Genomic DNA, 25,484 nt, shown 5'->3' with positions numbered 1-25,484 from the left:
TTGCCAGAAGAATGTGTTGCTGTAGTCAGTCAAACTCTTGTCTATGTGGAAAGGTCTAAGCAGCAAACAAGCTAATTCAGCAGGTTGCGCTTGATTTTTAAGAATGCAAGTAGGAAGGGACATAAGAAGCCATCATCATCTCCTCTGGGTGAGACTTGAATTTCCAAATAGTGAATAGATCTAACTTCACACCTTATGACACAGTCCCTGAGAGAGACCATGGCAACTGTAGTTGCTTTGTGCTGCAGCCTTAGAGTAAGTTTTACAAGCTTTTAATCTCTTTTCTTATTTTTTAAAATCAACATACCCACTGGGGATCTTTGTAGCTCTCCAACAGCAAGTGGCAGACCCACTGGAGCTCTGCTTGTTGGAAGTAACACTTCTTAGGGGAGCTAATGTGCTTAAATAAAAGCACCCTTCTTCCTAAGTAGCGTTGGTTTTCCTCTGTGCCATACATCATATTGGCTTAATTCCATCTAGAATTCAAAGGTCTTAAAGTAGAGATAATGACTGGTTTTTTGTTTGGTTTTTTTTTTCTCCCCCCAACCCCCAGATGTAGCTTATGTTTTTGGGGTGTCAGTGCTGACATAATGTCAGGGTAGTTGAGAGACATGTCTGAGCACCATCATGGTATAAATCGTGTTAAGGTTTGTGAGATAATGCTCTAAACATTGACAGCTTCTAACAGTCCTGGCCTGTACACTTAGCAAGATGCTGTGCACATACTTTTCTCCAGTTGTGCATTGAAATGCTAATGCTTCCAGCATTGTGCATAATGCTCTACACGCTCCCTCTCCATCACTATCATTGCTTTCCCTCCTCTCTTTTCTGACTCTGCTGTTACTCCCTATAAGAATGGATCCCAGAGCAGCTGTAGCTACTTTCTGCAAGCTTGTATTTTCCTGTGCTAAAATGTATTTAAAGATTATCCCTTACATTTGTGTGTGTGTGTGTTTATCTGTTTCTGTAATCCTGGGTGGAAATTGGGTAGAACTGCTCAGACCTAACTAGTAAGCTGCTGTTAAAAAGCTGAAGCTTGCCTGGTGCAGCTCTTGCCCTCCCCTTCCTTGAGAATCCAGTTTATTGTTATTGCTTAAGTAGTTGGTGACTCTATTTAGAGACACTTCTAGGGCATCCCATGGCTTTCATGAAACTAACTCTTTTTTTCTCTTAGAGCCTGAAGGAGGAGTAGTTTCTGTAGTATATAGGTTTCTGCATCTGAGGTCTGCTGTTATACTGAGGCTTGTCATAATCTTTACTGCAATTGGGTTTGATATTTTTGTCTCTAAAACCTCCTCAGTAACCACTCTCATGCTCAGATAGAAGAATGGGCTCCGGGTACTGATTTTTTGCATCTTCGTAACAATACAAAAAACCCCCAAAACTTTAGGTGAGCTGGCTTGCAACTTATGATACAAATGGTCTGGGGCAGGGGGGAAGTGATCTTGCCTGAATATCAACCATAATGAGTGCCCTCCTCACTGCTTTACCCAACAGAGCTTCGCTTTTCCATGTCTACCTGTGTGGTAATTGGAAGCAGCAGTCAGGTTGCTCCATACTTCTTGTTCTGGGTCTGCCGAGGTCATTCTAGCACTGGGTAAGATCTGTGAGGTCATTCTGTGGAGCTCTTTCTTTGTCCTCTCGAATGTGACATTGCTTTGAGGCAGTCTAACAGTGCCCCTTCTGTAAATTCCAGCGTGCTGGGGGTTTTGCTGAAATAGGCTGACCACATATACTTGTGTTTGAGGTTGCAGTGTTTGTACTGCTCTGGCCTGGGCCCTGGTATTCCTGCTTGGTTCACCTAGCTGATGGGAAGTGACATTTGTCTTGGTTTTCGCTCTCTGAAGGCGTTGTGTCGGGGAGATGGCGTTATTGGTATGTCTCTAGGGCTTTGGAATGACTCAACTTTGTTTTGCACATCAGCTGCTGAAACCAGTGTGTTGCACGCTGTGATGCTGCTGAGTCCGGGCTGTTGGGACTTGAGCAGCGGTCCCCCTGCAGTGCCCACGTAACTGGCTGTCGAGGCTCCTGCGGCGGGTATACCAAAGGCCCAAAACTAGGCGATAGGAGCTGACTTAACTAATACCTCTCTGATGCTTCCTTGTGTGAGTAATCCTCTGGGATACCAAATGATGGCTAAAGCCTTAAGCCCTTCATTGAGGTGATTTGTTTCTTGACGCTGCCGTGCTTAGTAATGTCTTTCTTTTCCATCGTAGAGCTGATCTGATAATATATGACAGGATGTGATCAGGATAGGCTGTTTCACCTATGCTAGTTCACCAGCGTCATCATTCATTGGCTTAATTTTCACATTAGTGTTGTCAGCCAGCTGTCAAGGGTGAACAGGTATTATCTACAGGGCTGCCAGCTTCTTTTATTGACAGGCCATGCTTGGGACAGTTGCCAGCCTTGCTCCGGCAGCCCAAATACATGATAATTTGGGTGCTGCAGCACCCGGTGAACCGAAGCCTCATAAATTCCCTTCTCAAGCACACATCCTCTTGGCAAATACATTTGCTATTCATTCCTTAGTATATGGATTTCTGCTTTTTCACTCTTTACTGTTGCATTGCTTGTTAAGTCAGCTGCAGAATCTGACTATTTCAAATGCCCCGTTTTCATAGAGCATTAATTATGAGTAATTAATGTTTGTCTTTGAGATTACTTTCAAACATGGCATAAAAGATACAGTGTTATAGAATACAGGCTCTTTGAACATGTTTTGAAATAGCTTTGTTCTGTATTTTGGCTGGGGTTTTTGAAGGAGCCCAGGGGAATTGGGTACAGCAGGTGAAAGTCTAGTTTCTTCCAATGGCTCCAAAAATGACAGTTCTTTGTAGCTTGTTGATTTGATGCAAAGAAACCCTGATAGCAAATTTTGCAAAGACTTAATGACTTTTTTCCTTTTAGACTGAGAGAGTGCCACTTGAACTCAACTCAAGACTGGAAGAAATGGTGGAATTCAGCGAAATGGAAGCAGAGCCTAGTGAAGCAGAAGATTTTGAGGCCAGGGGAAGTCGCTTTTCAAAGTCAGCTGATGAAAGGCAGCGTATGTTGGTTCAGCGGAAGGAGGACTTGTTGCAGCAAGCTCGAAAGTATGTTCCTTCCTAAAACTCCAGCCCGGCCACTCGGTTGTAGTCCCCCAGAATGGGTTTCAAATGGATTATGACCACCGAGAGTCTGGATTGATGCAAAAAGTAGTAGGAGGAATGAATACATCTGCTACAGCAGGCTCAGGATCCTGATTAAGACAACTGTCACTGATAAACCCAATTCTGAAATAGTGTCACGTGTCCCAATGTGTACACAGCTTCCTAAGTGGTTGAGCCAAAGCTCTTTGAAATCAGAGGAGGTTTCTCCAGCTTCAATGGGCTTTAGTCTGAGCCTGTCCTGAGAACACATTACTTGTGTTGAGTCCTCTAGTCATCTTTAGCTTGTCTCATGGCATAGGTGTCAGCCCACAGTGCCTGTGCTGTTACAGCTGAAATTACTTTCGAGCACCACTCTTTCCAGATACAGAACGAATGTCTTAAGCACAAAGCAGCATAGAGTTGACAGATGACCATTTACTAAAGCACGCCAGAGGAGCTTGTGACCAGCAAGTCAATGCTGCTGAAGAAGGAGTGGCCAACTTTTAACCGTTTCTTTTAGCCCAACTAGTAATAGGTGTTAGAGGTAGAATTTAACTTTTTTCACATGCATTCCAGTCATGTTGGTAAGCTTTACTAGCATCCAGTTGCTGGTAGAGAATAAAAAGTGCTTTAGTGATGCAGAGAAAACTTTTCAGCGTTTGTCAGAAATGTTGTCCCTTCCTTCGTATCACAGGGAGACTACTGAAAGGGTCTACAAAAACTACACTGAGTTATGCATCCTTTGGTGTTACCAGGCTACCTACGTTTTTTTTTTTTCCACACTGAAATGCCTTCATAAAAATAACTGGGGGTATGACACCTTTTAAGAGTTCATCTATAAATAGGCTTGCTCCTAGAATAATTTTTCCTTGATGTTCAAAAAATGTCATTTAGGGAGACAAAGTATTTTTGTTTTTCTGCTTTACTGGTTCCCTTCCTGCATTGAAGAGCTGTGGAATTGCAGACTGCTATATTTCGTCACTAGGTGTAAAAATTCATTGGGATGTCAACTCTGGCAGCTGCTTCCTTGTATTTTTGCCTTCCCTTATGCTTTGCAGTCCTAGTGCCCCTTCTGTCAAATGCTTACTTGTCGCCATCAGCGAGTGACTTCGTATGGTAGACACTGCCAGCGTCTTAACAAGTGGTAGAATAACAGGGACGTAGAGATTCAGTGACTTGCCTGCAGTCTCGGTGAATTGCTCTGAGGTAAAAGTAGAGCCCACACCTTTAGAACTGGCTCTCTCCCACAGGCCTGAGGATCTTGCACAAAAACTAACAGCTTCTACCAACTCTGCAAAGTCTATTGTAGGTTATATGGGCTTTTGGGTTTTTTTGAGTATGTAGCTTGTGTGCGCTTTTATCAAGGTATTTTCTTGCTTTCGGTGTGCATTGCACCCTCCCTTACTTCATGGATGGACCAGTGAAGTATTTTCCAGAGCCAAAATGAGGTGGGCTCTGCTTACCCATCTTTTCCTTTTTCCTCTTGCAGGCGTTATTTAAACAAAACCTCTGATGAGGAGTTGACTACAGAGAAGCCCTCTCCTCCGCCTGAGGGAGCGTCTGCTGATCCCGTCACCCTGCGTCGCAGGACGCTCGCTGCTGCCGCTGAACGGAGACTTCAGATGCAGCAAAACTCTTAGCGCTCATTGCCCCTCCTTCCTCCTCCTCGTGAGCAATGTTGAATAAATAAATTAAATACAACCCCCACCCCTGCGCTTTCTATACCAGCAAGAAAGTGTCTTCAGAGTTCAGCTAGCTGTGCCGCCGAGTGAGCTGGCTGCCTCTCTGCTGTATAAAGCATGTGGTCTAATAATGTTTGGACAGCTGACAAATTAACCTTTTTTGTAATATTTTCTATGTGATGTTGATCCCCTCCACAAACAAAAGGCAATTTCTAAACCACGGGCATGATTTCTGCAGCTAGCATGGGGTATTAGGCTGACTGCGCAGGAGAGGCTGGGGAAAGAGTGTTCCGAATTGGCAGCTGTGGGTGTAGGTCGCGAAGGGCACTGGCACGTTCAGCTCAAGATCAGGGAGAGTTACTCCAAGAGGGAAGAAAGCTTAGAAATTTGCAGCAAACCCTGCATTAGATGAGCAGGCGCCCACTCTTCAGTCCCTGTTCGTGTCGACAGTGAAGGGCGTTACATAGACCGGCATGAAGGGCTAGGGTAGCATTGCTGGAAAGTCAGTTCTTAGGCTGGATGGACGTTGTCTAGCTACATAACACAGAGAAAACTGAATTCATGAATTGTGCAGCAAAGCACCGATTCACATCAGTTCCAGCATAAAATAGTTCATTTACTGTTGCTGGGCTCTTCTGCACTGGCAGATGTCTGGCTCTGTTCACTCCCCAGGCGTGCACTATTTTCCTTTGCCTTTTATGGCCAGAAATGAGTGAGAGACTGAGGGGAATCAAGTGAAGAAGAGGGGGTAGGGCAAGGTTACAGCCCCTGCGATTCAGTATTACCATAAGCCAAGGGAGTACGATAGAAAAACCTGCCTGTTCTGGACTCCAGAGCAACATGGATGGGACTTCATGGAGATAGCTCCGATATCTTGCTTTTTATTTCATTTTTAACCCCACAACTTCACCGCGAGTTTATTCAGCAAGACTGGAGGAGTTGGGGCAGCTGGACCTTAGGCTGGCTGCAGCCCAACCTGCTAACTTCTGATTTTTCTAAAGAACTTTTGACACGAGATCCACTTGGAGCCGCCAATGCTAGCTTACATAGTTGAGTTTTACATGGCAGTGACTTAATTTTTAAACTTCTGAAGAGTGAGTTCTAGTATCACTGTCCTTTAGAAGGAGCCCAGTATTATCTAGAATTGTTGGTAACTTTTTTTACTGTTGGTTTTTAGGACATTTGAAGGTGAATTTAATGAGAGGAGTTGCATCGATGTTTAGGTGAAAATAATTTATTTCAATAAAACTCTTTGGGAAGCCTTACCTTGCAATGCTATTAGTAAACTTCAAAGAATTTTTTTGAGATCTTTGGTTTTGCTCAGAGCACAGCTGTTTTGTTTTTATTGTTAAAAAATAAAATAAAATCTTGGTCAGTGTTGGAAATTGTTTGGAAATTTCTGTAGTGTGACTTCTCATATTCCTGGCGTGTGTTTGGTTTGTAAATGTGGCATCTGCACTTTGGTCCCCTTCGGTTCCCCCTTTCTGTCATGGTGAAGGGGAGCTCAGCTGCCTGACACCAGGTGTAGGAACGTTTTCCCAACCCTTGAGTTGCAGAGCAGTAATTGCTACTGGAATTCAGTCATGCTGTGAACATGGAAATGGAAGAGAAATAGTGTCTGGAGGGACTGTAAAAATAAAGTGGAATTTTGAACGGTGTGGCAGCTCTGGATGGGGTGAGAGCTGTTGTATGTGTGAACAGTACAGAGTTTGGGTCTTCATTCAAGCAGCAGAGTTGACGTACCCCTGGGAGTGCAGACAGGAGAGAAGACGGCACAGAAATCCTCCTCAGGAGCTCTGGGTTTCCTTGAGTTCCTCCTCCTTGCTACGTTCCTGGGAGATTTTGAACGTGATGATGCATTTTGTACACGATGATGCAAAATGACCCCAGCTTCATCTTAGCAGAGGAGATGCCTGCAGCCAGGACAGATTTTGACCTAGCTTTGGACTTGCAAGATCTCCACCGCCTTGGCACGTCCTCTCCCAGGCTGCCCACCTTCCAGGGGAGGGAGCACGATGCCCTGAAGAAGTTTCCTTCCTCCTCTTCAAAGACAGAAGGTGAAGAGCCCCTGGTTCCCCAGGGATTAGCTGGCCAGCAGTGGTGCGCAAACCACCTCCCCCTACTGCTGGTGCTCTGTGAGCTGTGTGGCATCTTGGCCACCCCAAATTGCACCACTACAATAGAAGGACCTGGGAAGGCACTGGTAAAGCAGCTCTTCTTGGCCACTGGCCCTCTCTGCATGCTGAGGGATCCTGCTGTGGAACCCAGTCCTCCGCCCAGCAGCGGATCAGTGGGGAGGAGAAGATGCTGCGAGCCTGTCCTGCCTAAACCCCTCTTGCCCAAGATCCTGCAATTGCTGGGGCTGCAATAGAGAGGAGTAAAGGGGCTGCTCAGCATGCATGGGTGGAGGGAGGCTCCTGGAACTAAACCAAGGAGGGCCGGGGATGTTTTGGAGACTCTTGGGCTCTTCCTTCTGGTCTTACCTTCTCCTCTGGTTGGATTCCTGACCTTTTCCCGGCAGCTTTTCACTTTGCTCCCTCGGGAGCGGGCTCTGGCCAGCCGCTGGATGGCATCCTTGCCTGCAGCACTTGCAAAATGACCTCCTTCAGCCATGAAAGGCTGGTTTGTGCGGAGGAGCCCACAGACCAGTGGTGGCCTCTTGGCTGGATCCAGCATCCCTGGAAAGGGAGGTCATCCGAGGAGAAGCCGGATTGACTTCCCCAGTCCCAATACGAGCTACTTCTGGATCGCTGTGAACAGCAGGAACCTCAAAGAAACCACGTTGGTCAGGAGATGCCACTGTGTGACAGCGGCTTTTCTAACCAGCCTTCCCTTCTGTGGGCTGGTGGTGTGCGACATGCGGTGGGTGGTCCGGCGTAAAGCTGAGGTGGGGGGTCCTGGCTGTTTGGATAACCTTCCCTATGGGTTTGGTGGTGGGCTGTGTGGTCCCACGGGGTTTGGAAGCGTCCCTGCGGCTCGGGAGGGGATGGTGAGTGTGGTGCCGAGAAACCAGCCCTGTGCCAGAGCTGTACCAAGGGGCAACAGGCTCTCGGGTGGCCCAGCTGCCATCATGGTGCCCAATGCCAGCGTGTACAGGAGCCAGGGGTCCCAGGATTAAGGAGAATCCAAAAAAACCCCACCAAAACCCCCAAACAAACCTCAAATTCCTCCTGCAGCAGGGAGAAAATCTCAACTTTCTTGGAAAACCTTCCCCTCTGTCTTAGAGGGAAAAGCTCGCCTCTTGCAGGGTTTCTGATGTTGCCTCAAACTGAAGGACTCACCCTGATGTCTATCTTAGCATTCCCAAAAGAAAGAAAACTATTTTCTTTCTCGGGGGGGGCGGGGGGGAATTTTTGCTCCTGGTGGTGTTCTGAAGCAACCTGAGCCATCTGGAAAGGGTTCCGTGCACCACCTTCCCAAGATTTGCACCCAATTCTTAGCTCAGCCCCTCCTGCCAGTGCTACTGGCAGCAAAGCCCCCCCAAAATGTGACTTTTAGTATTTTTTTCTCCTGCCCTTAGGAAGGAGGCAGGCAGGCGCAGAGGGGAAAGAAGCAGGCGGAGGCACGGGAGGGGAGAGCCCGGGGTACAGACAAACATTCTCTTTATTGAGCTACACATGAATTTTTCCATTAGTCAGAGAAAGAGATTGGCAGTGTGTAATATATCACAGAAACCTCACTGATTGGTAATAGAAAGGCTTAGAAAGACCTGGCGCTTTATATATATATATATATAATATTTTTATTTTTTTTTAGCTTCCTCTTTATTTATTCATTTTCTTTTAAACAGGTGTGACTGCTTTTCTTCAGCAAAGGTAACTCGTAAAAGTGAAACCGTGAAGACGTCTGGTTACTAATCAAAGTAGAAATGATGAAGGATTGGTCATGAAAACGGTGGCTTCAATGTAAACACTACATTCGATTTTTGTTTTTTTTTTTTTAATTATTTTTTGTGGTTTTGTGTGTGTTTTTAAAATTTTTAAATTATTGTCATTGCTTTTTTTTAAAGTTTGTTTTTTAATTTTTTTTCTTTTTTTTTTCTTTTTTTTTTTCAGCACAAACATCCCCACATGAGAGAGAAAAAACACCACTCACTAAAAGGGAGAGAGGACTGGGGCAGGAGGCGGGCAAGAAAAAAGCAGCACAAAAAAGCATTCACTGGAAAGAGTTAAAAATGAATAAAAACCAAACAAAAAAGCCAACAAAAAAATACCCTAAACAAACAAAAAAAGAAGATAAAATAAAATATATGTATGTATAACCCTCCCTGACACCCCCGATCGGCCCCGCAGGAGGGGTCAGGGGAGGAAGCCTGTCCAGGGTGACTGAGCTGTGCTTTTGGATACGAACCTGGAGAGTGAGCGGCGACTCGGAGCAGGGAGTTGTTAAACCAGGAGGGAGAGAAAATGGGGGAAAAAACCCCACCGGCTCCCAGCTAGTGAGGGCTTTGGCCTAAAGCAGGGTGGGAATTCAACAAAATCTAACCCCAAAACCCCCAAACCCCAGAGAGGGAGTGGCGGGCGGACGCTCCCACTGCAGCCTTCCTCCCGAAACAGCCAGGATGGGACGTGGGAAAAGATCTTCCTGTTGCTACTGCGGTTGTTGTTTCCCTTTTTGGCTGCAATCTATGGCCGGGGGGAGTTTTAAATTTTTTCCCCTCCGTTTTTTTTTAAAACAAAAGTATCTTCTAGTTTCTCGAGGCAGCAGCTCACCCAGGCTGGGGGTAGCAGCGGGGTCGGGGTCAGGCGGGGCAGCCCAGCCTTCCCCATGCTGCAAATAATAATAATTAATAATAATAATAACAATAATTAAAAAAACCCAACCCACTGTAATTAATTATTATAATAATAATTAAAAAATAAAACCCCATGGTCAAATAACTCATGGGAGGAGAAGCCTCCCCCCTGCTCAAGAGCACCAGCATGGCCACGGCAGGGGCACGGGCAGGACCCAGCCCCGCTTTTGCCGTGGGGCGACCCTGGGAGATGCCCCTTTGCCCCCCACTCCCCCCAGCTGGGTACCAGTGCCCTGCAGGGGGGATGCCTCTGGGAGCTGCTGGGGTGGTGGGGCTGGGCAGAGCCCTCCCAGCCCCCAGGGTTCCCCCCCAAGCTGTGACACGGGGGGATGGTGCGAGGGAGGGCTGGAGCCTGCCGGGGGAATGGGGTCTGCCCACAGCTCCTTCAGACAAACTCAAAAGGTGGGTGTGGATTTTTTTTTTATATATATATATACGTATATATATAATTTTTCCTTATGCCTTTTTATTTACCAACTTGCATGATTATGATTACGATTTTTTTTCTCTCATTCGATCTGTTTTTTTGTTTGTTTTGTTTCGCCTTTTTTTTTTCCCCCGCGCGCGCATGTGTCTGTGTGTGTCTGTGTGTGGTTGCGTTGTTTTTTTTTTTGTTTGTTTTTTGTTTTTTTGTTTCTTTTCTCTCCTGGCGCCGGGACCGCCACCAAAGAAGTTGCTTTGCGCCGCAGGGGTCAGTACAAGCCGCAGCCCCGCAGGTTGTTGGCAATGATGATGTCAGTGACAGCGTCAAATACCACCTGGATGTTGTTCGTGTCTGTGGCGCACGTCATGTGGCAGTAAATCTCCTTGTTGGGGGAGCGGTTTTTGCTTTCGAATTGTGCTTGGATGTAGGCAGCTGCATCCTCATAGGTGTTGGGACCTGCGGGCAGAGGTGGGGGGGACAGAGCGGGGGGCGTCAGGGCCACGGGCCACCACCCTCCCACCACGCACCCGGCCCCTCGCTGCTTGCAAAGTGCTTTATTTCTAAAAAACCCAGGTAAAACCTATTTATTTTCCACTTTTTCCCCCCAATTCACCCCTCAGCAGGGTCCATTCGACCCCTTCCCCCCCCCACCTCTCTCCTTTCCTCCCCCACCTACCCTTTTGCGCCCCATTCCCCCCTTCTTTTCCCCCAAATCGCAGAGCACCTGGGCTCTGTAGGAGCCTCCTCCCTCCCCAGGTGTTGCTGCTTTGCCCTCCCCGCCCGATCCCCTTTTTGCTCCCCCCCCAGGAAAGGGCAGCAGCCCCCGGCTGCACCCAGCCAAGCCATGCTTGAGGAATGCTCCTCCTGGTATCGCCACTGCTCTGGCATCACTGGTGAGTCCCTGTGGTGCGTCCTGCAGTGCCCATCCCAAGGGAACTGGGGGGGGAAGAAAGGCTGGGGGGCCTGGTGGCCCCCTGGCCAGGCAGGCAGGGGGAGGGGTGGTGGCCACTCCAACATCACCGATGGGTGCTGGCTGTGCCCCCTTAGCAGGGATGAGCCCTTGTGCATGCAAGCAGGGCGATGCCTGGGCTCTGGGGGGGTCTCACCCTGGGCTCTGGGATGGGTGAGATGGGGGCAGGAGCCGCTTGAGGATGCGCCGTCATTGCCTGTTTGCTCAGCTGACCAGGGAGGTTTGCTTTTGTAAAGCCGGCTGGAGAGGGGCCAGATGTTTGAGCCAAAAAATGTGCATTATTGCATTAAGCTGCTTACAGCAGCGAGAGTGGCTGTGCCTGGCCCCTTGCAGGAAGCCACAAAGCCTGAATTACGCCCCTGAAATCGCCTTTGGAAGAGCTGCTATTATCTGGAGATTTATTTTCCTTTTCCAGCTTGCTGGTTCCCCTCCCTGATGCGGCGGGTGGCCGAAGGAGAGGGGAGGTGGCCCAGTGCTACTGAGCTGTCCCCCTCCCTGGGGTAGCTGGGATGTGCCGTAACAACTCCATCTGGGACAGTTTGGGATGTCCCACCAGGTGGCTGGGAAAAAATTACTGCTGCTTTTGTGATGGAGAAGACTAAAAGCCTCCAGTGGAAATGCTAGTGCACTTATGCTGTAGGCGAATGGGTGCTGTCTTGCTGGGGGACTCCCTTGTCCCCAGGGTCTGGCATCCAGGGTGGGTGTGCTCTTGGCAAAATGGTTCGGAGACATTCAAGTATTTGTAGGGGATGCTGGAGCTTCTGAATTTGAATGGATTATTTTCTTCCCCTTAGAAAATTCAGAAGGGATATCTATTCTTACCCCATTTTCTTAGTTTTTGTTCTATTCCACAAGCCATGTTGGTTTCACTTAAAAACGTATCATTCTCTTGTGGTTTCACAGATTCTGCTGTAAAGGGGCTCTTTCCTTCCCCAACTGTACCTTGTGCAAAAGCCCTTCTGGGAGGGCACAGATGGGAGATACAGCTTGGAGGACCACACATCCCTGCTCCTGTAGCAGGAGCTTCTCAGGAACCATCAGCAAACAGGATGGCTCAAGTGGCAGGCGGTCGGCTTTCACCAAGGCTTCTCCTTTCCACAGCTCTCTGTGGCCAAACTCATTAAAACTCATCTGTTTGTTTCAACCCACCTTGACCATCTTCTCTTTGTTCCATTAGCTGGTCGTGCACCTTTGCCACAAGGATTGACAGCATGCAGGACAACTCCAGGGTGCTGGAGCTGTGCTATGGCTCTTGAAGGTGGGCAGTGCTTTTGCTGGCCCCCCCCATCCCTGACCCAAAGGCGCCCTGTCTCCTCCATCCCCACCCTGCCCACCTCTGGGGCGAGACGCAGCCCCCCAGCCCCGACGGCATAGTTGTGGGCGTCACACCGGGCTGTGCCACATCAGCCCTGGCACGTACCTGTGTATTCAGGGAAGCAGATGGTCAGAGGTGATTTCTTGATCTTCTCAGCAAATAGGTCTTTCTTGTTGAGGAAGAGAATGATGGAGGTATCGATGAAGAATTTGTTGTTACAGATGGAGTCGAAGAGCATGAGAGATTCATGCATGCGGTTCTGCAACAGGGACCATGGAGGGAGGAGAGGGGAGAGAGAAAGGCAAAGAGAAAGAGAGAGTTAGAGGAGAGGAGAACATTTTTCTGAATTGAAATGTTTAGAAAGCAAAAAAAAAAAAAAAAAAATCTCAAAAATTAGACAGTGGTAAATGTGAGATGGTTACAAAGGTGGAGGAAACAGGGTGTTGCTCTCCTCCCAGGCTGGAGGATGCAGCTGATGCTTCAGTGCATCCCTGCAGAGCCTCTCTGCCGGCTGCTCTAGCAGGGCTGACACCTGATGCTTCAAGGAAGAGCAGACACCCTGCTCTCCAAACCACCCCCCCCCCCATTTTCTCATCACCTGCATAAACTGAGGAATTGGGAAAGGAGGAAAGGATGCTGTAGCTTTCTGGTCTTGCCTGCATCTCTTCAGGGACTGGGCACCCCTGAAGCATCACTTGCAGAGCCTAAATAAAGGATGGACAGACAGCACCAGCCAGCAGCTGGGATGCACTAGGCGTGGGGACTGGGATGAAGGCAGTTTTGGCCATCTCAGAGCGGTCCTATGGACCTGACTGGAAGGTGGCACTGAGCGGTGCTGTTGCGGCAAGGCCAGTGCTGAGGGATCGCCCAGAGGCTGGGGCAGGTCCTGTTCCAGCTGGGCCCTTTTGCCCCTGGAATAGTCTTCAGCCCATCTTTGAAAATGCCACAGCGGTGGCCGGGTCGCTGCTAAGAAATCCAAGCACTGCTGCATGGAGGGAAGCAATGCAGGTGTCTCTGCCAGCCCATCTCACAGCTCTCCTGAGCGTTCCCGGCTTGCAGGCTGCTCCAGAGAGACTTTAAGCACAGAAGAGTTTTAGTAGGAGCATAAATAGAGGCAAATCTCTAACAGCTGTAATTTTTTTAAAATTAATTGTCCATTCATGTGGACAAAAGTCTTATAAAGCCATTTTTCCCCCATACTACCGAAGTTGTTACCAGAAAGGAGTGGAGAGTGGACAGAAGGACAGGAGAAGGAGGAGGAGGTGAGGTTGTCTTGAGCAGAATCAAGTTGTCGCAGGGCACCATCAAGGAGAGCATTTTCACACTTAAGTGGCTGTGGGGTGTCCGTGCGGGCAGGCACATGCACTTGCTGTTAGCGTGAGGGTGCCGCTGGACAGGCCAGATATGGCTCTCTGGGAGCTCTCAAAAATTTTCTCCATCATTAAGTTGCTCTTAGAATAAATGAAGCCATTCCCTGCTGCTCCACTGACAACTTTGGGAGATGTTTTAGGCAGCCTGTCTGCCTTTTCCATTGCACATACCTACCTGGTTTACTCCCTGAACTTGCAAAGCTTCTGGTGCAAAACCAGGGATTAGTGAAGTCCAAAGCTGTTGGCCCCCCCCATGCCCCTCTTACAACCCCCTCTTGGGGCTCAGCCCCCCGGGTCCTGGCTCAGCTGCCTGCTGCTTGCACAGGGACACCCAGCTATGTAGAAAAGCCTTGTGTGAAGCTGAGAGCGGCCAAGACGTGCTCTGGGGCAGCAAGGGTGCTTGGCAGCTGGTGGGAAACACTCCTGCAGCAAACATCCCCCCAGAGCCACCTTTTTTTTTGGAGGCGCACCAAGGGGGGGGCTTTGGTCTTACCAAAGATTTGCAAGAACACGTGTGTTTCCTAACAAAATGATGACCCAATTACACATTTTGGAGTTTTCCATGAATGTTTTATTAGTGAGTCACTTTATTAGCTACACTTCAACTGTAGCTTTTGCATGCAAAATTTAGCAGATGTCTGATTTCATCTTGAAAGGCTTTGAGATTACACTGTCGGTTCCTTGAAAAAGAGTAGCTAGGGATGCCAAGCAGTCGCTTCCCAAAGATTTGGGACCTCATTTGATCCTTATCTTTTTTAAAACAAACCAAACCAGCCTTATTCATGGGGGAAACAAACTGCCGCAAAAGGACGTGGCTCTTGACTTGAGGCTGTTGCAAAATTGCTGGGTCTTGAGATTTTCATGGAAAGTATCCGGGTGGGCTTTTTCCTTGTTCATCCCTTGTGTTGTCCTATATATGTATTATATTTAAATAAAGGAGTGATGGTGTTGGTGGAGGAGCAGCTGAAATAAAGCACGTGCCCCGGAAAATGAAAACCCTCAGTGCAGGGAAAATAACCCTGGTGACTTCTGAGCCCTGGACACCTGTGCAGAAGATCCAGGCAGGATGGCATCCTGGAGGGATTTTAAAAAATCCTCAATAAAAAAATATGAAGAAAAATCCTTTCCCTTGGAGCCATTAGTTTTTCTCAGAACTAGCCTGTAATTCCGTCTGACCTGCAGGATGGGATGTATGAGAATACATGTCTGAGGATGGGTCCAGCTGAAGTTATATCACTGGGAATTGGTGAAGTCAGTAGGAATAATGGTTAATCTTCCTTTGCTGAGGTTTATGGAAAATTTTCTCTTGCTTTCTTCAAGTTCTTTGCTTCTATTTCATGCCCCAAATAATGGAAGGTCTTTGGTGTAAACATAAAAGAACAAACTGGCCCAAGTGTTATTTTAAAGGGAGGGAGCAGTGCTCCAAGTACGGTGTTACTGTGAGGAGATAAAAGCACCATTTACTGAATCGAACCAGAAACGGCTCTTTTGCCTCTTTGCTCGCAGGGCTTGTGCAAAGAGACAGCAGAAAAGAAAAGCAAAGTTTGCTACTTTTAATAGATTTGCAACCAGTGCCGCTGTCTGCGCTGAGCATTGCCACTGATGGGTGCCAAAAGGGTGGCTGGATGCAGATGGACAGATGTCAGCACAGGGTCTGGCAGTGCTGGAGAAGAAGCATGGATGGTCTGACGTAGTTACATGGGGGCAAGGGACTTCAGGAGGGGAAGAGTAATTTCAAGAAGACAAGGAACAAACAGAAACCATGGTAAAGTCATTGTACTTAAAAACAAAGGAAAAAAGATTCCCACCAAATACTTACATAAAATTAAGTACCTTTTGGTTATATCCACTTCAAATTCCTTATTTGCAGGTGAATGTGACTGTGGCAGACAACCGACACCATAGGTGTGTGTTGTACACGTGTGTACATTAAGCAGACACAGAGTAAATAACGGGCTTGAGAAGCTGGACGCGCTCAAGGGAGACACAATAAAAACCCTCTCGCACTAGAAAAGAGCTGGCACTTTATTAACATTTTGTAACTAATAAATACATTACCGACAGCCAATAAATTATTACAATAACTAATGCTCTATTAAACCAATGGACAGTCACTCTTCGTACAAAATTACAGTTAATACAGTTTGGGCCATCAAACATGCAGGAGAAATGATTCAGCGGGAAACCAGCAAAAGGAAAATCACGGCAGCTTCCGGTGATCCTTCGGGAAGAAATGTGGTGGGGACCGGGCAGCCCAGAGGCAGGGCGATGGCCACCGGTCCCTTGTTGAGCCAAAGGGGGGAAAGGGAGGTAGGGGGAATAGGGCTGAGGATGTTAAATTAGGGACTGGGCTATTTAACGGGGCAATGGCTGGTCTTTAAACAACCCTATTTGCTTGCCCAGTGCCACTGGGTTGCTCCAGCACTGGAAAAGCTGGTGAGACTCAGGCAATTCTGAAAATAATGTTGTTACCTGCTGTGATCTCCTCTCCCCACCTGGAGCAAGGGGTTTAGACCCAGAGCCACTTGCCTGTGCTACGGAACAGTCAGGATTTGGTCTTGACATTAATTTCCAAGACACTGGGTGGGAGAGGGGCCAGGGCAGAGAGCGTCGTGCTGGCTCCCAGCCCTCCGCCTCCTCCCCGGGTCTCTCCTCACCATGTCTGCCGCACCTGGTGCCTGTGGAGATCTGATCTGCTCTCTCTGGGAGATGGAGATGGTTTTGCCCTGTCTCCAGTTCAGCTTCCTCCCGTCTCCCTCTGCTTGCAGGGTGCCAGCTGGGAGGCTTTGGTCCTCCTCCTCTTACTAACGCATCAGTGTTTAAGGGTCATACTTGCACGTGTTTGCTAGCTAGCCTTTGCAGGACAAATAAAGATCTCACAGGCTGCTGGGTCAGACGTGAGCGGTCCTGTGAGAAGTCCCTTTCCGTAGCCACGTTCTCAGCATAACATCTTACATAGGTCATGTACCTATATCTGTCAGCATCAATTATCTCGTGTCATCGCAGGAGCTCAGAAATAACGTACATGCAAGTCTTGGGGTGCTTTGGGAGAGTGTTTCTGTCTGCTCTTTCCTCCAGGGAGGTAGAGGCAGGACCACGGTCCACTCTTTTGTGCCACCCGGACCACGTCTCTGCTTTCTTGTGTGCGCATTGGGGATGCAAGTGTGTGATGGGTTTGGGCAGTTTGGGATGATGCTCAGCAGCACTATCTCTACTGACCTTGACGCTTCTGGCATCAGATTGTTAACGAGTGGTTTTGTCTCCTTGGAAATGGTTGTGGAGTTTTTGGTCGTAAGCCTGAAGACAAACCTGGCCCATAACAAAGACACAAACACACTAGTACTAAGCTTCTCTAATCAACTTGACAAATGGTCAGCCTTGTTCCCAGGAACTCAACAACTCTCCCTGGCTCCAGGAGATTTTTTGGCCGCAAAAGACTCGGACACATCGCACAGGCTAACAGTGCAGGCTTGGTCCCTTTTACAGCATCAACTGCAAAATGCCCCAGGGTGATGTCTGCCACCCGCAGCTGAACCCCGCGCCTTGTCGAGCTGCCCAATGCTCTACGCGTCAGTGACTGGGCACAGGGATGTTTTGGCAAAAGGACATCTTCTATGTCCCGTCCTGACCTCTTGGAGATTGCATTCCTGGACTGAGAACAATGTCTGTTCCCTTGCGGGCAAGCACTGGGCTCATGCCACAATAGATTAAAACCACCAGACACACTTTAATGTACATTATAGTATAGACCGCTCTCATTAATACTTTTAGTGTCCTGTAAAACAAAATCACATCTACTGAGGAGGCACGGCAGCCCCCCCATGAGGATGCTCTCCCCTCTGTGGAGGGACAGGCTGGCTGGCAATCCAGGAAAGTTGGCTGAAGGCAAGAAGCTAATTCTCATACAAAACTCCTGAGAGAGGTTTAGTTGGAAGAATTTCTGGGATGGCAGTGGTGGGAAGCCGACTGACCCCTCGCTAGACCTGGCTGGGCCCCCGTGGGAGGGCAGGGGCAGCAGGGACAGTCTGGTGCTAGCAGACAGAGGGGCCAGATGGCCTCGCCGAGTGGTCCCACTGCCCTGCCGCTCGGCTGGGCTCCTCTGGCCGTATGTAAAAAAAGAGAGTGTGAACATTGTTTGCTGAAGAAGAAACTGGCCTTTGGAGTATGTGGCTGTATTTTAACATGTGCTTTCCCAGTATGTGTTTATTGCTAGTTCTCCTAACAAGCCCAGCTACTGCATCCTCCCAAGGAGCACGGTGCTCTGCAGCTTAACCTTGCAGCCTCAGCTACAGGCTCATTTCAAGGCTTTCCTTCTACAGGCTTCTCTCTTTCACTGAAATTGTTGTTTAAATAAAAAAGCTATTTGCATTTTTTTTGTCTCATGGCTCCACACAATGTACGCTCTCATTGTCGATGGAGCAAGCCAGGGGCTTCCTTCTTTCTTTTTGCTGCTGTCTGAAGCTCATTGCGAGTTGCTAACGCTGCTTTCAACACGACACCCCTCAGATGCTGCTGCTGGACAAGTGACCTGAGCCATTAAAAACCTCCTGCATCCCCAAAAGGGCATCTTTTGCAAATTCCCACGTTAGCTTTGAAGGGCAGCAGGGTCTATATGTAGCTGTTTCAATTCTGTGCTTTTAAAATATGTCCTCCACGCCCTGGTATGATTTCTGATGCAGCTGTACCAGTTGCAACATCCCTGCTGCATGGAGGCTGCAAACTAAAACACAACTCAGGGCCTTCGAGGGTCTGGATTTGGAGCATTGCAATTGCAAAGCACAAGGGGCTATTAAGAAGAGGGCTTTTGAAAGCAGGCGATTTATTTCAATGTCTTCTTTCTAGGCAATTGCTGCAAGGATTGCTGGTGTTTAGGAAAAGCACAGGGCAAAAGATTGCCTGCGGAAAGCACATCTGTCAGAAAAGACTTGGGAGGATGCAGAAAGCCAGTGGTGAGTAATGCTTTGGCAGGCGTTCTGGAGACAAAAATCTATACACGGCCATCAAGTGGGAGAAATAGTAGTGTTTAACACTGGAAGCATTTCGTCTTCCAAATGCTGTTTCCAGCCTTTGTCAGAGAATCCTCATGACACTCATGTGAGGGAGGGAATGTCAGCAGCAGCAGCTGAAATGAAGCTTTAGACATACAAAATGCCAAAGAAAATGAAAGAAAAGGCTCTGTGTGTCAATATTTCCTCCTCTTTTTCTCCCTTTTCTCCCCATGGAGCACCAGCCATTCGTTATCACCAACGTGCCGGGGAACCAGCTGGATGGAGCTGCGGAGGGTCTGGGGCCGGAGGGGGTTTGGACTTCTCAGCTGGCACGGCTGGGCACAGGCTGCCTGAACCCGGCGGGGAGTGTGGCACAAGCGCACCAAGCCGGCACTGGTGACTCGGCTGCATTCGGCAGAGTTGAGGGTTGAGTTAATTTAAATTGTCTTTACCAAAATAGTCCTGTGTGCTTTATACTGGGAACTCCAGAAGCCTTGGCTTGGTGCTGCCTTCACTGGGAATGGCTTCTGTTACTTATTTGCTCAGATAAAATGTCACCCACAGCAAGGGGTGGGAGCAGAAAATCTCCAAAATTCTAGTGCTGCTGCTGCAACTCTTCTGGCAGAGCTTAATATAAGACTTGCCTCACTGCCGGTGCAAGCCCTCAGTGCACCACAGCACACAGGTCTGGTGCTGCACTCTGGGTCTACCAGTTACCTATACTTTACATACCAAATGTAACTAACATTCAGCTTTTCAGCCCTCATTTTGACACTTAACGCACATTTGGATGCTAGGTGTTACTGGTGGGACTTGGCCACCCTCATGGGACAAGCTCCAGGAGCATCCTGATCCCTCTGCATCGCTCCAGCTAATTCCCTGCCCCTCCTGTGGCAGAAGCACTGTCCCACTGCCATCGGCTGGTCCCTTCCAAGGAACCAGAGAACTGAGCAGGTGCTTCCCATTGGGAATCCTTTCTTTGGAAAACCTTCCCATTGACTCTGAAAATCCTAAGTTAAACCAAATACAACAACATGCAAAGGCCTTGTGTTCAGTGTTCCTTTGGTTTAGGGTTGTACAGCAGAGTGTGCCAGCATTACATGGAGATGGGAGAGGGGCTGGGACCTGGGAAAACAAGATGTGTGGGTGGGATGTGGTGTGAGGAGCAGAGAGGGGCTCCTGGCCTTGCTGGCCAGCCAGCAATCTGTGGGAGCTGATGGCACTGGAGGTATTTTAAGGCTGAGATGGTGAAGAGAAAGGTGGGTATTCACTTGTGCCAGAGCAGGGGAGGCAGAGACCTGGCGTTATTGCTCTTAGTGTCCAGCAGAGCCGCAGTGGGTCCTCACTGTGCAATACCAAATACAGTTTTATCATTTAATACTATTTAGGGGGTTACTGACACAGCTGCCAACCATGCTGGGCTGTGAGCTGGTTAGATGGGTGAGAGCCACCTTGTTTTCCTCTGCAGGCCTCCCCTGTTTGCCCTGGGGTGCTTCCCTTCACATCCCTGACTGGGGTTTTGTCACGGACGTCCCACGAGCACTGTCCCAGCAGAGCACAACCTCTGATGGGGACTCTCCTCCGGCTCCCAGGTGCCCTTCTCTTCCCATCCTCCCTGCTGCCTCAACCTGCCTCATCTCCCTTCTGCAACTTCTCTCCCAAACCACCTCTGCCGGTCCTCTCCATCCTGTGCCACTGTACCTGCTCCTTTCCCTGCCTTCCGCACACCGATGCTCACCTGGCCCCTTTCCTTTGGGCTGTGCTGCTTCAGACTGCTCTCAAACCATCTCTCCTACATGGGCACAGTGAGAGAAGAGATATTGTCCCTCTCAGGCATGGCACTGGAGAAAACTCAGACCTCCTGAGACCTGAAAGACACCCCTGGCCTGGGCTCCCAAGAGAGGACAGTTGAACTTGTGGCTGGCCTGGGAAGACTCAACGTTTTCCAGGATCGTGGACTTTTAAGAGAGGCAGAGAAGAGGCAGGGATCAGCATTGCCCACCTGCCACCAGGTACCATGCCCGAGTGGGATCTTGGAGGTGGCCATCTCACCCAGACACCAAACAAGCTTTCAGGGTGGACTTCTAAGGGTCCCTCCACGCTCCCAGAGGTGACACCCCACCTCTCACACTCCCCTCTGCCTTCACCCCAATGGCACCTGGAGCTCTTGGTGATGGCAGATGGATGGCCACATATACCCCAGCCCAGATGCGTTCTCCCCTCTGTGCCCCCACATTTTGATGTGCTGGGCACTACTTTTGCCCTTTCCACACCTTTTCTCCTGCCCTTCCTTCCCTCTCTTCCCTTGCTCTTTTCCTTCCTCCTCTATCACTTCGCTCAAATCAGCTCCCTGAGCCTTCCCTAGCCACTACCTAGCCAGTACAAACCATCCCTCTCGCTGTAGATACTGGTAAAGAGATGACTTGACTGGCATCCAAACCTGGAGCTGTCTCTCTTGGATGCCCAGGCAGGAGATGACACAGGCAAGCTACCTGCTTCTGCTCGGCCGAGGAGGCTCAGAGTGCAAGGCTGGGCTTCTCAAGGGTATTTAGATGCCCGAGGTGCGATAAAGAGCTGCAAGGCTCCTGCACACCTTGCTGTCACCCAAGCATGGTGAGGTTTCCCAAAGCACCTCTCTGCATTTCAGTTACTTGAAGGTCAAACCCTGCCTACAAGAAGCCAGGGCTAAATATTTTTGGTGCACTCCAGAATTTCAGGGCCGAAGTTTAGAAAGACATGCTGTATGTTTGCGGGAGTATTGGTCATGCTGAAATCCCTTAGGCTGGGAGGTGCTTTGGGAAAGGTCGCTGGGTACCCAGGCTGGCATCCTCGCCAGGATGCCCCCGGGCGCAGGGTCCCCATCAGGACACCATCCCTGGGGCATCCTTGCTGCCTACGCTCCAGGGGTCCGAGCCCAGCTTCCACTGCCCTGCCTAGCTCAGCAGCTCCGTGGCATCCAGCGAAGCGCCTAAGAAATGGGTTACTGAAACCACTAGACAAATTTTAACATTAAGTTTGAAAAACTTGAGGTAAAACTGTTACCGGTAACGAATGCTTTTATACAAGGCTTAGTAGGTTTTGTTACTGTGTCCCTCTTACTCGGACACCAGCAGAACTTGATATGGCTGTTTTACTTGTTCAAATAGCTGTCTGGAAAAAAAAGGAGATATACAAATCCAAGCTGCGGTGGCTGCATTCAACACCGACCCCTCCAGCTTTGGGACAGGAACTGGAGCTGTAAGGTACCCTCAAAATGATCATGTTGTATCTAGCACTTCCCAAAGGAATAGTGTTTTAAAAAAAAGATAAATAACCAGGAGAATTAAAAATATCCCTTAATTTCAAGAAGAAAAAAAAGAAGTTTCAGTTCCAAACTACACTGTTGCTGACCAGTATTTTAAGGCTTTGATTTTTTTCTTTTTTTAAAAAAACTGCAGTATTTTTGTCTTTTGGCAGTTGACAAGCACTTTGTGGGAAACGCGTTAGCTCCCTCTACAGCACTGTGAATTGGAACGGAGGAGTAGAATGAGGCAACAAGGGAATGAACCAAAAATAAACCAAAATAAAATAAAACGGGGCTGGGGAAAGCAGAACTTGCTGCAGAGTTGTCTGGGATGGGAGGAGGGATTTACATGTTTCTTCCTCATCATCTTCTGAGGAGGAAAAAAAAGAAAGAGAGAGGACCTGTCCGCGGGACTGGAGGATGCTCCCGGCAGGCGCGAGGAGACGAGGGGAGGAGAGGGCTTTAGTAGAGTCCGCATCCCCGCAGGTTGTTGGCGATGATGACATCTGTGACGGCATCGAAGACAAACTGGATGTTGTTGGTATCGGTGGCACAGGTGATGTGCGTGTAGATCTCCTTGTTGGGGGACTTGTTCTTGCTCTCGTACTGAGCCTGGATGTAAGCCACCGCCTCCGTGAAAGAGTTTGGGCCTATAAGAGAGCCGAGACGAAAGGAAAAAGAGCGGGTTAAAGCAATCCTATAACCCTAAATCCACAGGGTGCCCACAAGCGCCCCATTGTAGGGACACAGGGAACTTGTATGGGACTGCTGCAAACCAGCCACCCCATCTCCGTCTCAGGGACAGGGACTATTACCAGCCAGGATTGCTGCAAGGGAGGAGGTGTTCTCCGACTGTCAGCTCAGCTGTATTTTTATTCTGGGTTGCTGTTTATAGTTGACAGAGATGAAATGGATGAGGGAACCAAGTGTTAAACAGGCTATGATGGGAAAACCAGAAGAAATTCCACATCATGGTAACAAAAAAGAGAAGAAACCTGCCAGGAATGCAGTAAGTGCTTGACCTGGTGAAAAGCTTAGCTTTTTTCCTCTTTTAGATTTTTTGATTAAATTTTCAGCTTTTGATGGAAAAGAGGAGCTAAAATGTCCATGAACTGAGGGCAGTATTGGTAACTGTGCCCTCCTTTCCCTGAATCAGTAACAGAAAAGGACATGAAAAGATCCAGCCTGTGTTACAGGGCAAGGTGAGGTTTTTCTCAAAACAAAAAACCCCAGAAAAGTTAGTACATAATGCCCCTCTTTTTGAGTAATTAGGATCGCAGTACCCTCTGCTAGAGCTGTGGCTAAAATCACACCATGAGGCGTTTCCTGGTTTGATGTATAGAGACGTCTGTGCTAAACCTTATTAACCATCAGGTTTTGTGTTAAAAAAGCTTGAGAGCAGTCACGCAAAAGAGCAGATCCTTTCTCACCTGGCCAGCCTTGACATTGCTCACACACACAGAGCTCCTCTCGGGCACTTGCTTAGCTCTGATAAACTCAGTTTCTCTGGCTGGCCTGGAGTACAGCCCAAACCCTGGAAGGCTCCACAGTGGTAACACTGCTAATGCTCTTGGATCCCTCTCCCTCTGTGATGCCTTACTGATGGGAAATGTTGTCAGCTGCTAGAGAGAAGCTTACTTGGGCTTGAGATTTGCTGTGGTTGATGGCAGCTGATCTGGGAAATCACATGCATTTACACGTACGTACATTGCTAGTTGAAGACACAAGCTCATGAAGACCATGACACTTGAGAATATGCTTGCAGTAAGAGAGCAAAATGTTTTCTGGGAGCAGGTTCTTGCACAAAGACCTGTGTATAGAATTTGGGAACAGTTCCACATGCTGTGTACAATCAGGAGGGTATTTTATGAAAGGGAAGTTAGTTGGCCAAAGGCAGGAGGATTTAGATGCTGGATTCCTTCTGGGAGAGCAGGGAATCACTAATGCCAGCTTGGTTTAAAACATGCCCTGGATTCTGCTGCTGCTTTGCTAAGTATTGTGGATTAGTTAAAAGCATGAGTGAATTAAGGGGTTGGAAACAGTCAGTGCTTCAGCATACAACAAGCAAATTTGTGGATGCAGTCTTCTAATAATTCTCTGTCAGCAGAACTAATGGACATTAGAAACTTCATTTTATTAAAAGCGTTTTGTAGAACCTACTTGTGACGTTGAAAGTCTGCTTGTTTGATTTATAGGCTTTCATCAAATAATTCTTTTTGACTCCAGGGTAACTTTCTAATAATGCTGCTCTTTCACAAGGCCATGAAGGCTTCACCCTCTGAGCTGTGGTCAGCAAAGCAGGGGCGAGCAAGCTTAAGTGTGTGCTTGAGTCTAATGTCTGGGCTTAATGTTAGCATGAGCCAACTTCCAACTTTTAATGGTGCTGCTGAACGCCTAGGGGTGAGGCATTCTTCACCTCATGATTAAGATCCCTGTTGGATCAGTGGAAGTACTTTCAGCCTTCAGACCTCCAGCCCTCTCCAACGGTACGAGAGAGGCAAGAGGTCTGTGGAGGGTCCCTGGCACTGTGATAACTCCCAGCTTCCAGAACAGCACCTCGAAGGAATTTAGAGCATCTTTGGGGTACTCTGAGATTTGGGGAGGACTGGTTTGGTTCACTTGGGGCTGAAGTGCTCCAGAAATAAGCTGTATTTGTTTTCCTCTGTGTAGTCAGCTGAGAGCTTAGCTACATGTGTACAAGGGTCTGCCTCCCCCACTGAACTCCTTTCTTGGGCTGGGATAGCTTGGCAAGGAAGAGTTATATCCAAAATGACATTCCTTCTTGTTCCAGTCTCTCTGCCATCAGGGATATTATTTCAGAGTGGGGTTACTGGGAGACTTCAGTGAAGATCCACAAAACCAGGTCCACAAAACGCGATCAGGAATGAGTGAAAGGTGCAGGTTTGCTTCATGGAGAAAAGGAAGAGGGCATGGTAAAAATCTTCCAGTATATAGAGGTGCTGCTATCAAGAAGATGGTGATGAACTGCTCTACAAGCCATTCAAAAGAGGGCAAGCAGCAATCTAAATTGCAACCAGAAAAAATTGGGGTTGGCATTACTGTGAACTTTCAACTGTAAAGGCTATGAAATTTCCATTATTAGATCTTTTTAGACAAACATGTCAGGAATATGTTGGTTCTGTCTGGACTAAGCAGATAAGTAGATGGCTGAAATGTGTTGGTAGTGACAAACATCCAAACCTTCCCCAGAGAGGAAGCCTGTATATGTCCTTCTGAATTCAGATGGAGTCGTTCAGCTCCATGGCCATAGACCATTCAGCCCAAAGCAGCAATGATGGATCATTTTTGCCTATTCAGAGTGAAAAATCAAGTGCTCAGAGATAGGAAGCTCTGGTTAATAATTTGTTGGCCTGCCCAGAAATGTGACACTCTTGGTGTTCCCGGTTCACAACTACATTTCCTGACAAAGAGATCTGCTTCTCTGTCCGTCGGCTTGATTCATCTGGATGTCTCCGGTGAGCTTAAATAATTCATGACGATGAAAGTTTATTTTTATGCTGTCTCA

The 25,484-nt window shown here is 48.2% G+C and overlaps 2 protein-coding genes across 4 annotated transcripts in view; one reads left to right on the top strand and one right to left on the bottom strand.

Moving 5' to 3' along the window:
• The window catches only part of AMFR (autocrine motility factor receptor), a 30,535-nt gene extending 24,337 nt beyond the window's left edge, over positions 1 to 6,198 (top strand). For both annotated transcript variants that reach the window (XM_069793760.1, XM_069793759.1), the window contains 2 exons: positions 2,911 to 3,095; positions 4,621 to 6,198. In XM_069793760.1, coding sequence (XP_069649861.1) covers positions 2,911 to 3,095; positions 4,621 to 4,771 — 336 coding nt within the window. In that variant the 3' untranslated portion in view covers positions 4,772 to 6,198. The remainder of the gene's footprint in view (positions 1 to 2,910; positions 3,096 to 4,620) is intronic.
• Positions 6,199 to 8,398: 2,200 nt separating this feature from the next.
• GNAO1 (G protein subunit alpha o1) overlaps positions 8,399 to 25,484 on the bottom strand; it is a 148,222-nt gene continuing 131,136 nt past the window's right edge. Inside the window, exons 7-8 of one of the 2 annotated variants that reach the window (XM_069793757.1) lie at positions 12,423 to 12,576; positions 8,399 to 10,488 (exon numbers count right to left, since the gene is read on the bottom strand). In XM_069793757.1, the coding sequence (XP_069649858.1) occupies positions 10,301 to 10,488; positions 12,423 to 12,576 (342 nt within the window). In that variant the 3' untranslated portion in view covers positions 8,399 to 10,300. Of the gene's footprint in view, positions 10,489 to 12,422; positions 12,577 to 15,688; positions 22,609 to 25,484 lie in introns of those variants that run through there. The other variant, XM_069793758.1, reaches the window with a different exon arrangement.

Source organism: Haliaeetus albicilla, chromosome 10 (genome assembly GCF_947461875.1).
Source record: "Haliaeetus albicilla chromosome 10, bHalAlb1.1, whole genome shotgun sequence".
NCBI classification, from domain to species: Eukaryota; Metazoa; Chordata; class Aves; order Accipitriformes; family Accipitridae; genus Haliaeetus; species Haliaeetus albicilla.
The sequence above is the reverse complement of the archived record's forward strand: the minus strand, read 5'-3'. Positions and strand labels throughout refer to the sequence as shown.